This window comes from Anoplolepis gracilipes, chromosome 6 (assembly GCF_047496725.1).
Source record: "Anoplolepis gracilipes chromosome 6, ASM4749672v1, whole genome shotgun sequence".
Classification (NCBI taxonomy): Eukaryota; Metazoa; Arthropoda; class Insecta; order Hymenoptera; family Formicidae; genus Anoplolepis; species Anoplolepis gracilipes.
In genome coordinates this window covers 7,668,361-7,683,359 of record NC_132975.1, presented here as the reverse complement: position 1 = coordinate 7,683,359, position 14,999 = coordinate 7,668,361, and the positions used below count along the sequence as shown (strand labels likewise).

At 27.8% G+C, this 14,999-nt stretch overlaps 2 protein-coding genes across 7 annotated transcripts in view; one reads left to right on the top strand and one right to left on the bottom strand.

Moving 5' to 3' along the window:
* Positions 1-9,960, bottom strand: part of Hr3 (nuclear hormone receptor 3 ROR-beta) — a 190,000-nt gene extending 180,040 nt beyond the window's left edge. Inside the window, exons 1-3 of one of the 3 annotated variants that reach the window (XM_072894694.1) lie at positions 9,573-9,960; positions 9,197-9,416; positions 8,005-8,050 (exon numbers count right to left, since the gene is read on the bottom strand). In XM_072894694.1, coding sequence (XP_072750795.1) covers positions 8,005-8,050; positions 9,197-9,255 — 105 coding nt within the window. In that variant the 5' untranslated portion in view covers positions 9,256-9,416; positions 9,573-9,960. Of the gene's footprint in view, positions 1-8,004; positions 8,051-9,196 lie in introns of those variants that run through there. The other 2 variants (XM_072894693.1, XM_072894714.1) reach the window with 2 other exon arrangements.
* Positions 1-14,999, top strand: part of Gfrl (Glial cell line-derived neurotrophic family receptor-like) — a 278,745-nt gene that overhangs the window by 30,733 nt on the left and 233,013 nt on the right. The window lies entirely within an intron of this gene.

Here is a 14,999-nt window from a genome sequence, read left to right as displayed (position 1 = left end):
CTTCTTTTCGTCATTATTTGTTTTCTTTATCAAACTTTTATTTTTCATATAAACCTAGGATGAACAACGCCTAACAGCCAAGGAATACCTTTTTTCACTCGAGGTTTACCTTCGAGGGAACCAGCGATGTATTAAGAGTATCCATGGCCTCAAGCTACAAGAACGAGACTCTCACTGAAATTTTAAACTAGCACGACTTTGCGCCTCGTAAACTTTGCAGATCTTGAGAAATTCTGTTCTTTTGTGTCAAAGAAATTGACGCTATATAAAATCGCATACCAGCTTATTTCAAATATCAGTGCTGTATACATTCTATTGCAGTTTTAACGATTCCCATTCGAAAGCTATTATTCACTTTACGTATTTACCTTACGTACATAAACATAATACCATGATATATTGATCTCCTATAACTATATATATAACATCGAATATCATTTTTATTTATCAAGTATTATTTCTATGTATGTGAAGATATTAACATTGATAAAATTATCTATTTCACTTTTAGTAGAAATAAAAACAGCAAACATATTAATGTACATTTTATTTCTTTCCTGTTGTGAAATAATTATCTGTGTGCTCTTTGAAATTGTTTAAACTTATGTTGAAAGAGTATTTCACTAAATGTCATTTATAGAAAACTCAACAAAAAGTCGGAATTTGAGCTTTACTATAAATAGGGCAACATTGTTTATTTTAATCGTAAATATCAAAGAGATGTATTTGCAATATATCGCGAGTTGAAAATCGCTGTAACACCGTATTATATTTCGGTTTTAAAGCATATTATACTCCATAGCCAGAGGCGCATAAAAACGTGCGACGAAGAAAAATTCGACCTTACTAGTGGACTTTGTAAGTCAAACCAAATTCGTGCGTTTGCGTTCTCCGCTTTATACACCGCACGCGTTCCAAACGTACGGCGAAGAAGACACTACAGACAAGAAACACCGACGTGTACAAAATATTCATAGCACTAAGAATTGCAACGGTCGTATTTTTTCTCTTTTTTTCTTTGTGAAATTATGTAATTGTTTCCGAACGATGCAATTTTTTTCGGATTTGCTAATTCAATTGAAATTCGACGCTGTGTTGAAATAGCTATACAAGATAAACAAATACTTCGTGTCAGTATCTTTTGGTGTTATTTTAAATATTTATTTAAAAGTTGAGATACAAATTTGCAGAAAGAAGAATAAATAAAATTTAAATATTGACATTTTTTAAGTAAATCGAGTAATTATAGCAATTTGATTTTTGTGTAGCTTATAAAATAAATAAATTTTTCATGTTCTCTGGATCGATGTAAGATTGCAAAATTGGTCTGAAACAATGCTCTCGTAAACAATTTCGATTCATGAGATAACTCTAGTATACCGCATAAAAGCGAGAGAGCACGTCGCGTGTTGGTCTTTCTATCCAGTTACCGGTATCCCCGATAAACTTGCACCGTCGTTGGCGAGAAACGATCGCGATGAAAACTTGATTCCGCGCGCATCGATGGCGCACTTCAAAGTCTCGACTGAAAAAAAAGTCGCGGGACACAATAACGGAAATGGCGGGATACGTTTAATACTGAGCACGACTGGCAAAAATCCATGCCGGCCGTAAAAATAAAATGTCGATAAGAACAATGGTACGATGCTGTAACGGGCCGGCTTTTATCGGGATCGATCTCAAAGTTTGAACCTTGCCATGATGCGCGACCCCGAAATCATCGGGTTTCATCGGCCGCAAAACTTCAAGCAAGATTAAATTTTACATCAGCACTCCATTTGAGAATTATACAGAGATAAAGGCGTATCTCCCATCAACGAGATAGGAACTTTACAAACCAGTCTTAAGTTACTTTCGAAAATAAGGAGAGAAGCGGTCAGAATATACGGAGAGATAGTGGAAAGTCTCTCGTGAAATTCTTTTCTTCGTTAAAACAGAAAATGACTACATAATAGACTATATACTGCTATCATTTTTCGTGCTTTTTAGAATATGAATGAGGAAAAATTTTACTTAAATTATATAATGTTGTATTTCCTAATGAATGTTGTTTAACTTTATGTCAAATTTTTAGAAAATAAAATTGATTATAATTTTTATTATTCACTTATATGAAGAAAAGGAAATACATATGTATATACAAAGAGAGAGGAAAGAAATCAGAACATTACTAATCTAGAAATGAAAATTTCTTTCTTAAACTTTGTAAAATATTTACAAATAATAAATCTCTTCTTTCTCTCCTTTTATCTCTTTTTTTAGTAACAGTAATAACTTTACGGTAATATTAATATTACGTTCAGTCGAATAAATCAGCTTATCGGCTGTATGTACAATATGAAATTCTTCACCTCCATATAGTTCCAATTAATTAAGTAATTATTAGTTATATAAATAGAAAGTAATAAATGGAAGCACACAATCGAAATATATCTTAATAAATAAAAATAACTAAGCAATACAAGAATAATGTATAATATAAATACAAATTATGTTTAAGCATTATTATCTGTGTCTGTTTTCAATTATATTTTTAAAAATACAGACAACAATATATATATATGCTTTGGTCTTAAATTATATTATCATTTAATTCTGTTTCTAATTTCCAAAATCGCTACCGAGATCTTTCGATTATTAATTTAATAGCTGGAAAATTACGGTTTTTTCCGAGCTTCAAAGGAAGACATTTTCGACTGAAAGAGACCGAAAGCTTTCGCTGGAAGCAACAAATGTTCACCCAGGTGAATTCCGTCACAAAACAGCACTCGCGAGGAAAACCATGAAAGGATCGCATGATGCGGTCGACTGAGGACAAAACGACAAGAAAAAAAAAGAATAGAAAGAAAGAAATAACGACATTTTTCGTTGGTAAAGTTAAACGAGAAATAGGAAAATCTCCGTTATACTTTGTACATATTCGCAAAAAATGAATCGCCAAAACAAAAATCTATTCAGATTTTCGGCGAAACAAGAAATATTGTAATTAGTGTAATTTAGAAGTATTTCCACTATTTCTGTAATAATAATAGTAATGTTTACACTTATTTATAAAACTTGAAATTATATTTATTTTATTAATCATCGTGTTGACTAATATTAAATAATTAAATATCTACTTATAAAAATTTGATTAAAAATAAGAAATATTTTTATTTCACAATTTATTATTACTGTTGACAAAGATTGATAGTGTTAATTGAAAGAAAAAAATAGAAAGAAAAGATTAAGATAATGTTAATTATGTTTAACGTATTGACGATCTTGGCGGAGATAATTTATGAAAAATGGACAAAGTGTTTCTCTTTTTTTGGAAATCGTCAAATATGTACTTTAATGTGAAAATTTTCAACAAAGTATTAAAATATAAATTAATATATTAATTTTTAATGTAGGTATATATCTTTAATAATATAAAACTTTACTTATTTATATCATATATATATATATATATATATATATATATAGACCTTTTGCGATATTTATTATCTAAATATTTTGCATTTAACACAGTGTGTAGCCTAAATTTTTACAATACACACATATTTGGCACATAGAGAGCACATTCTACATAACTTTTTCAAAGTCTTGTATATAATTTATGCAATATAAATAAACTTAGAGAAATTGGCAAACAAAAATGTACTAATAAGCTTTTCAATCAATAGTTATTATATATTTGTAAGCAGCGAGATCGTAAGAAGTTTATCAGTTATTTTTATATAGTATTTATCTATAACGATAATCGTGGTTGAAAAATGAAAAAACATATGTTTAACTGAAACAAAAATTCTGCTCGCAAATTTTTCGCGTGGTCTCGAAACGGGCGCGTTTTTCGCAAGATAAAGCTCTTCTCGGCGAGCAAACACACACGACGAGTGTAGCTGCGAGCGTTTTTCGCGAGAGAACGAGCCGACCAGAAGGTTTTCCCGTAGCCGCGAATTTATGCGACAAACGGGTTTTCTCGCGCTGCGCACTGGTAGGAACTCGACTTACATTATGCAACATGACATAAGGTCGTAAGAAGGTAACGACGATCAGAATGTAGGGAAGACATTGTTAAATATTCAGCGGCAGATGCAGACTTATCGTTGATACGATGACGCAATCGCATCAATAGTCCCCATATAACTAATGTTTTTTTTTTGTTTAATGTTTGTTGTCACAATAGTCTTCTTAATTCTAATAATTGTATCTAAAATTTATATTTGTGTATTTTCACAAAACCTATTCATGTACTATGTAATATCGATTTTCTTGTTTGTGTCACAAAATTAATATTCAGACATCTCTGATGTTTTTCTAAAGCCACTATTTTAAATAATCTATAATTTCAGATAAAATTCAAAGCAAACATTTATTTATAATTTTAGTGCCGTATATTCTATCAATGTATCAATACATGTATCAATATATCAATATGCGTATACATCAAAAATTTTCATATAGAGTATTTAATTTCCTTAAATGTTTTCTGTGTGTATTATATTATATGACATATAAAATTAAATAAATAAAAACTGAATTGAATTTCATGAAGTCATCTAAAGTGTACTTAAGACTTTATGTATGACACACACACACACATATATATATATATGTCATGCATAAAGTCATACATACATATATATATATAGAGAGAGAGAGAGAGGGAGAGAGAGAGAGAGACGAAAAGAAGAAGTGTATGAAAATCGAAATATTTTTTTTTCAATTTAGAAAATTTAAATCTAGACCAAAAAAATGTTTGAATAACCTTGCGTGTGTAAGTTGCATCCATCGTGATGCATTTCCGATATGATCGAAGAATCGAAATGAGGAAGTGCGATATGAATTCGTATGAATACATCTGTGGTGAAATCGCGAACAAACGGTATGAATGAATAGGGAATTTCGTATCATAGAAATTCAATGCGCGTGCACGCGCTCACGTTATGCCCGATCGATCTCAAACCTAGATCGAAAGGTACAAGACGAGTGACATAAGGTATAAATGGTATAAATGGAAGCGAAAGAACACGTAAACGAACTTGAGTAAAACACGTTATTGCACATTATTGAGAAATTATATTTTTATATGTTTATACAAATTTATTTAGAAATGTCATAAAAAAATTAAAGAATATTATTAAACTAAGTCTCGCTAATTAAGTCTTGAGTAGCATTCAAAGATGTACATGAAGTTCAATCACCCTTCTGAAAATCGTATGAAAAATATCTACTGTTCAATACAGAACTATTTTTGCAAGAGAATCTCTCTAATTTCAACTGAATGATCTTCTGGTTGTGCCCATAAGTGTAATGAGAAATTAAATATGTTAATACTCGACTCACTTTTCTTTGCTTCGTACAGAAAAAAATATTGCATAATATCATATTTTATCGACTATCAATTTCAATCTCCTTAATGGTATTATTAAAGATATTTTCAATTAAATAACATATAAATTGATTATCTATACTTTTATACAATTGAGGTTCTTAAAACTCTTTATTATTTTTGAAATTACATGTTATGTTATAATGTAACGTAAAATAAAAAAAATTGGAGAGAAAACTTTTTATTTTGTATTAAAACTATATAAATTATTATTATGTACGTGTTCTCATATGGTATTAAAGCTATAAATTATTATTATATGCGGGCTCTCGCTCATTTTGAAAATAATGTATAATATATTCTCAATTATTATCAGAAATTTGTAATGAAAAATTGAATTTAGAAGTTGGACGATTGGTATGCAGGATTGTAATAATACGATTGTACATACACTCTCGTCGATATATTACGTTATTAATAATTAAAAAGTACATAAAACCTGGTACCAGAAAATGAACAATGGTACATATAGCTTGCAAAAATATAGCATAATGCAGGAATAATGAAAAAGATATTGGTTGATTAATTAAATCAAACAGCGATAATCCAATATGTGCATTGTAAATACGTACGTATAATAAAAAAGTCCGACAAACAGACCGAGCTGATATTGGAAAAGCTTATTCAGAAATGAACAAAAATGTAGAAGCGGATCAAAGAATGATTTACAAAAACATATCTTTACATTTATCCAATTGAGAAAAAAAAAGAGTTATTCTCTATAAAATTAATGTTGACTGCAGATTGCAGTTTTTATCCAGCATAAATGTTATATTTTAATATCAGTAGCTACTTCGGTTTATTGTCAAATCATTGATTTCAATAATATATATCGAGTATTACATTGTACGTTAAAAATTAATCGTTTTAATTGAATTGCTATTATCATGACAAATTGAATTTTTTCAGCAAAATCAGCATCAAACTTGCGTTTTGGCTATGCTTTGCAATGATACGAAGTTTGATTTCGACCGTTTAATTGTAATTAAAAAGAAACAAATTTTGTGAATTTTTAACAGCGTTTAGAAAATTAAAAATTTGTAAATTATTAAAAAAAAATTTTAGATTTTATCATCTTTTTACTTTAAACAAAATTATTAATAAAAATGAAAAAAATGAATATTTAAAATTTTATATTTTTCAAAGATTGTGATCATGGATATCTTTAATATTGTTTACTGAAATAAAATTTTAATAATCTAAAATCTAAATAAATAAATCAAAATTTAAGAATATTAAAAAGTGACGCAGAAAGAACAGTTGTAGTTTATACGTAGCAAAATTACTGTGTAGGTTATTTGTTTTTTAAATTTACTTATTTATTTCTTCAATTAAAGAAATAAGTATAAATTACGAACATGTTGTATAAAAAAGAAGTATCAATATTCTGTTAATATCAAAATACAATATTTTGTCCGAGAAATCACTTTTGCTGACCAGCCGTCGAATGCAGCGGTTTATTATTTGTTTGCAGATTTTGTCCAAAATTTCCAACACGATACCGCGATCGTACAATAAAAAATTGATCGCTCTAATTGCCGGCGTAGAGGTAAATTTTAACGAGACCTTATTGGCAGCGTTATCAGTTGCACGATAGTAACGTCGAGCAAATTAAAGGCGGAATTTTGCGGTTACAGGTGATCATTTGCAGCGGACAAACGGCAATCGCACGATGAATTAATTGCGTGACTTTCATCGCGGCAACGCTTAATAACGAATAAACGCGAGTTGAATGCGGCCAGAAATTAATATCATTGTCGAAATATAACGTAAATCAAATCATAATAAGCGGGTTCGATGATGAATCAGATATATGTATAGATGAAATTTATTTAATCGAGATAGTTTACAATAATATAAACATATGTAAAATATAAAATCAAAATGTTTAGTCTATATAACTCTATGTACAAAATATTTTAAAAATTAATTAAAACCATTCTAACTTTTATTTTTTATATTTGTAAATTTATATATTATGCCTATAATGGATTAGGGTGGATTTTAGTTAATTGATACTTGTTTTTTATTTTTAAATATTTCAACATTTATAGCCCCCAATGGCTATTAAAATCAGACCCCACATTGCCGCCTTGAAGAAAATACATTGAAAAAAATTAATACTCATCTCGAGAGCTTAAAGTATTATAAATAAAAATAAAAATAGTCAAATTTGAGATTGGTCCGAATACGCTTTTCCACACGCTAGTCTCCATCGGAAATACTATTTTCCGGCTGGTTGACATGATAGGAAATTTACTCGTTGCGGTCGGAAGTTTACTCGCTAGTGGGATGAACTGCATGTAAAAGCGACAGCGGCGCGTTCGTCTAACTGAAATCGGATACGTTTTTTGGGTTTCCATTTAAAAGCTCTGTTTCCAGTTCTTTCGCTTTCATCTTTTGTACGCGGACGTTCCTTCCGGATGCTTTCAGTTTCGTTTCTAGCTTATTCCAGATTTTATTCGTATTTCAAATAAAAGAGTTTTTCCAACATCTTTATTCTTTTGCTTGGTTTTATTTAAATAGGTTTTTTTGTAATTTCAGATAAACATTAAATACATAAAGAATATGTTTATAACATCTAATAACATCTTTCTAACAATTATAAAAAATAATTTAGCACTCACCGATATGATGCGCAACATCGGAGCTGTGATATACGTTGGCGTTGATCTGTAAGATACAAATTTACCTAAATTAAAGAAAGCAAATTACGTAAAATTTTGTAAAATTTATACAAGCATAATAAGATATATTTAAGCGTTATAACTTGATTTATAAAGTTTATATATAACATTTGAGTATGTATATTAATGCATATTTTAAATATTATTTTTTACTTTTAATTTTGTGAAAAAAACTTAAATTTTTTTGTAAATGAAAAAAGTTTAATAAAAATTGTTAAAAATAATATGTTACATACATTTTATAAAAAAAATCAGCTTTTTCATAAAATACTGATATTTTATAGAGAGAGAAAGAGACCGTTTTTTTAATATAAAAAGCTTAGATTATGAAAAAATAATCCGCGAGAAAAAACTAAATTTACAAAAAGTTCTGCAACTTGTATATTTATCATAAATATTATTAAATAGTTTTTATTTTTATAAAATATTTTAAGACGAATTGTGTAGACTTACAGTTTTACAGTTTCAGCATTATAAAAACGTATAAATTTTATTGAATAATTAAATAAAAATTAATTTTAAAAAAAATTTACGCATATATACATATAATAGAAACATAGAGATATAGAAAATGACATATATAATATTTGTAAACTTATATTATGTCAAAATGTAATAAAAAATAATTTACTCATCGATACGACAACAGCGAAAAGTAGTATACAATGTTAATCTGTAAAATACAAAATTGCCTACTACTAAGTTGAACAAAGCAATGTCCAAAAGAATATTTAAAAAATATAATTATCACACTTCTTACTTTTAATTATTCTTTATCATATTTAATCAAATTAATTAATTACATATGTTTTGTATCTTATATATGAAAAAACTTTTTTTACATTATTTTTTTATAAAATATAATGAAAATAAAAAGCTAAGTTTTTTACAGAAGTAATCTAAATAATATTATAGATTTTAAATAATGTACAATATATATTATAGTATATATACATATATAAATTATTACAATATTTTGATATAAATATTTTATAATTTCCAAAATCTAGAATATTTTATACGTATTATACAATATTACACAATATTCTAAAATAAATTATTACCGCGAAGCTAAATGAGCAATTAATCTCAATAGTAACAAATAATAAATTGAGATATAAATTTTGTTCACCTTATGGTTGCTCCACCTGTCTGATGCCACCACGGGTTTCCACCTTCTATCTTGTTCATTTTATGCTGGTTTCTCCTAGCACTTACATGCGCGAGAACAGATATTAATTGCGATATCACATACAATAATCGCACAACATTTTGTACGGCATTAATTACACGAGACGCTCACTTTACTATATTACAAGAGTATGCGAAAATTATATACACAAGATTTGTAGCTGAAATCACAAATCATTCGTCGATAACGCTACTCTGATTTTAACAAATAATGTATATGCTCTCAATTATAATCTCATATATTTATAATGTAAATATGAAAATGAATGCTCAAGTTATTAAAAATAAATATCCTCGGAATATTCGAAACTACATACATCGTCGTTTTATTGACTACTCGCACGATAGAATGTTGAATACGCAGTTGACAAATATCAAGATATATGATAATAAATACATATCCCAGAGTGTGTTAACTATGATTGCATTAATTAATTGTCACTCAATACCGTTCAAATCGAACTCAATTCATTCAATATAACCTGATATTACATGCATCGAGTTAAGTTCAAATCGTAGTTAAAACACGATATTAATTCGCGAGAATTAATCGCACGACTACATAATCGTAATGATAGTTGTTGATTCTAATAATCTTACGAAATAATTGCGTTTGACCTGGATATTTGTCATAATTATATTTCGAGAAATAACACGACACGGAACTGTTTTACGGCAGTATCTTCTTGTCCGAATGACGACAAGGTTATGAAACTCTTGCCCGAGTCTTACTGCGCGATTACGGAATGTCAACAGCGCGCTGTTTACGAAATGTAAACAACATACGCTGCAAAGATCGAGCGCCAAATTCTATGTCGTTGTTGTATTACTCACGATGACTAGGTATTACATTTGAAGATTATATTACAGCTCGTGCGATAAACTTATGCGATGATAAACGATGCGCGTAATTGCGGATCTGTTCATCCGTGCGATACTTTCGTTTGAAAGAATCAAAGTCAGAGTAAATAGAAATTATGAATTACCGTTTTATTGCGGGTAATAAGTATTTCTTTAAATGCGTGGAATTAAATATATTTCTCTTTTCGTGCTTTCAACTTCTCACCAATTTAAATACGTAAGACATTCCGTGCTGTATTATGTATATCTCGAAATATATGTACAATCGTGATAAATAACAGGTCAAACGCGATTATTAGAATTCAATTATTAGAATTAGCAGTGATTATTACATTTATGTATAATCGCGTTTAATGTATAATAATATTAATTAATTCGCGCGAATGTCGCATCCCAACTAACATAAATTAATCTTATTTCGGCGCGCATAATATCGCGGCATATAAGATGAATCAATTTCGACTCGAACGACATTATAACGTATTCAATTAATTAGTAACATTATTTAACACACTGTATATTTAGTATGTCAATGCCTGTCAACTGTATATTCATAATTAGGTATTACATTAGTGATTTGTGTATTATATGGGATTTCTACAATTTATACAGAGCGAGATTTATCGTCCGAGTAGTCAATAAAGCGATGACATATTTTCAAAAATATCACAGATACATGTTTATCTTAAATTATATAATTTGTGCATTTATTTTCACACTTTGTTATAAATATATAAAATAGCGAATGATAACGTATACCAATACGTGTATTATTTGTTAAAATTAGAGGTAGCATTATCGACGAATGATTTGTGACTTTGGTCGTAAATCATGTGTATCTAGCTTTTATAATAAAAAGCGAGCGTCTCGTGTAAGTAAAATCTTGGGAAAATCGTGTACAAAATTTCGCACGATTGCTGTACGTCTAGTGATTAGTGTGCGATCGTAATTAATATTTGTTTCCGCGAATATAAGTGCTATGAAAAATCAACATGAACAAAAGAGAAGATGGAGGCGCCCACGGTGACGGCGGAGCAACCGTGAGGTAAACAAAATTTATAACTTATTGAATTTATTACTTATTATTTTTGACATTAATTGTTTGTTGATTTCTACGACAAAAGCTAATTTGTTTATATTATTGTTCCATTATTGTGTAATATAATGCATATATAAAGTTTTAGATTTTTTCTTTTTCAAATCTTAAAATTTATATATTTACAATAATATTTTATAATAATTTATATATAATATTTCAATATATTGTTTCAAATTTATAATATTATTTAGATTACTGTGCTATACTGTGCTAATTAAATCTTTTTTATTATATATGTATATATATATATATATTTTTTTTTTTTATTTATTTACTTTTTTATTTGAAAAAAGTATATTTTTGAAAGATTACGTATTATTCGGTATTATTTTATTAAATATATTTTACTAAATTACACTAAAAACCATATTAAAGATTAAATAAAAAGTTCTAATGTGGGCAATAATTCTTTTAACAAATATTACACCATAAATTATTTTGGACATTGCTTTATATATTCAATTTAGGTAAATTTGTATTTTACAGATCAACATTGTATATTACAACTCTGCCGTTGTGCATCATATTGGTGAGTATTAAATTGTTGTTTATTATAATTACGTAAAAATGAATTTGTGAATATTCTATATCAAATGTATGTAAATGTATTAAACATATAAAATTTTATAAAATTAATTTTTCTCTTATCTAGGAAGAGTTAACCTTATTTATAAATCTTTTTAGGAAACATTTTATAAAAAATGCTTTTTATATAAAAATTGAATATGCAAAGATTTTATAATATATGTATGTATAAGTAATAGAATATAAATATACATATATTTTTCTTATAGATATAAATGATGTATTCAATATTAATTATATTTATTTATAATTTAATGTTGCTTGCTCACATGAAATTGATATTTTGAAATATGTAAATAAAAATACTGTTGATATATTTTTTATTAATCTACGAGATTATTAATGATTAAAGAGATACTATGGAGAAACAGAGAGATTCTTACATTATATTAGCCCACACCAGTGTACATATCCAATAGCCAGAAGACTGAATGCGTGCATGGGAGGGTTAATTTATGCAAATGCTATGTGAACTTTCCGCCTGGCATGTTAATTAAGATTGAGTGATCGTCGTAGCGTGTTAATTAAAGTGTTTTGCTTAGCGTATACCTGGTTGTTTGCGATGTTCTGTTCGTGGGCAGTAAATGTGACAGCGTTTGGCATTGTATATATACGGTTTATATGTTGAAAGTTCCTATCAAATTTTTTTTGATACCAACTTTCACTTACAATACTATTTACATTATTTACTTATTAAAGATGCTGTAAACATTTACATATAAGCCCCGAAATAATCAAATAAATAATCATCGTGTTAATTCATTGCCTATTATGACTTATCAAAAGATATTTATAAATATATAATTACAGAGAATTGAGATATTACGATTTTCTCGTTTCTTTTTATTGTTCACATTTATACACAATATTTTTTTTAAATTTCTTTTTTAAAAAAATATTGTGTATAGATGTCAACAATAAAAAGTAACATATATTTTTATATTCTCTAAAATATCTTTTAAAATAAGTAAAAACACATATTGATGTTTCTTTGGCTTATATAATTCACTATATTCACCTATTTAATTGTTTATTTATTTTGTTTACACGGGTTCTCTATCATATATAATTTAACACAGGATATTTATTACGTAATATGGATTGCCAGACTTTATCATTAGAACGGTGCCACAATTTTTTGAAAATTTTTTTCAATCATAATGTGTGCGCGCGCGTGTGTGTGTGTGTGTGTGTCGTAATTAATTAATTCAGGGGATGATAGTAATTAGCTGCGTCTTTTTAATCAAAATTGTGTTTATGCGCTGTTTTTCTATAATATACAGTATTGATCTCATTGTCAGTGTGATTACAAGTTTTGATTGTAATTTAAAAAAATAATAATTTGAAAAATAAAAACAAATATTAATTTTTAGTAAATACTAGAAAGCGTAAATATCTATTGTTTTTTAAATTTTTCTTCAACAATACGTTTAAGTTATTTTATTATTGCTATAATATAATTAGAAACTGCAAGAAATTCCTTCTCGATGATAGTGTCCATCCTTTACAATTTTCCAACATTGCTATTAGTTTTACTTCCAAGTTCTTAATTATAAAGTAACTTTATCGACTAATTCTTTAGTGAAAAATTTCATGCATCTTGTCTGTTTGTAGTTTTTATTACGATATCTAAAAAACATTTACGGATGTTTTATTTGTAATTATAAAAATCTCCCTCCCCCTCATATGATTTACATTACAAATAAAAACTTTTTATTTAATCATTAACGTGAATATAAATGCATTATGTGTCTCTGTACTTTTCTTTATCACGATAGTTTTTCAATGTTTTAAGCGTCTGACCATCATTCGAAATTGCTCGACCGCGACGCGAATCTCCAGAGATGTGGACACTGTAAAATCGGCGTTAATTAACGGCGAGGTTTAATTAAACTACCTGCCGATTACCGTTTTACAAAGCCGTACTTTCATGCAATTCGATAATTTCCGTAGGGATATAGCCGAGTAGGAACGCATCGACTTCGACGATAGCAATCAAATATGTCTTGATTCTATACTCCATTGTACTTCGTAAAATGATATAATTAATTAAAACAGTGAATTCAGGATTGCGCACAAGTATGCGCCAACACGTTGAAAGAGTTCTCTGCAGTAAATTAAACTAAAAAATTACAAACGCTTTACTTAATGTATTTATCATGAAAAATTATATTTTTTTATATCAAAAAGATATCAACATAAAATCATTTTTGATATTTAAAAAAATCACAATATCAAAAATAATTTTGAAAATTACTTCATTCAACTTACGTTAACAAATAATCACATGAAATAAAGATTGTAATTTCTGATCGTTAAATTTACTTGACAAATTTAAAAGGATTTATAATAAATAAATAAATAAATAAATAAATATATATATATATACATTTTTATGAATATATATATATACATATACATATATATATATATATATTCATAAAAATATTTATACATATACATATATATAAATTTTTGTGTAAAATCTCTTGCACACATAAGCACATTATTTTGTCGAAATTGTTTAAAAATGAACTAAATTAATTTTTAGTATTTATAAGTAAAAAAATAAAAATTAATAAAATTTAGAAAATTAAAGAAAAACTATTCACTATTCTCTTGAAGATTATATAATCTTTAAATCTCTTTAAGATTAATAATAAACTTGTGATTTCATTTACAATTATATTGAGAATTAGCTCAAAAATTCCGATGAAACATGTTAGCACGTAATTTCGCAAAAATTTAAACGTGCGTGGCAATCTTTGAATTCCGTTTCCTCCATATTTCCGGCTAATTAACGCCATTTGGCAAGCTATTGGAATGTCATATCCGCGGACGTGTGAACAGACACATACTGTGCATTCGCATGTTTCACCAATGCCAGAATATTATGAACCGTGTGTGTGAAGCTGATTCACTTCGTGAAGACTTATTAGTTATTGAGAGTTGTAACTTTATTTTGAATAATTTTTGATAGATAAAAAAAAATTAGTTTTGTCTATTAAACAAAAAGAAATGGCTTGAAATAAATTAAAAGATCAAGCTCACACTACGCTTTGTCCTCATTTCTCTTGGTCAGCATTTCTTGCCAGATTTTAAGCGCTTGAGAATTCTACAACATACTTTTACAAAAAGCTCTATGGCTAAAAATAATTAGAATATTAATTAAACAAAATTAGATCGCCCGTGAAACGTT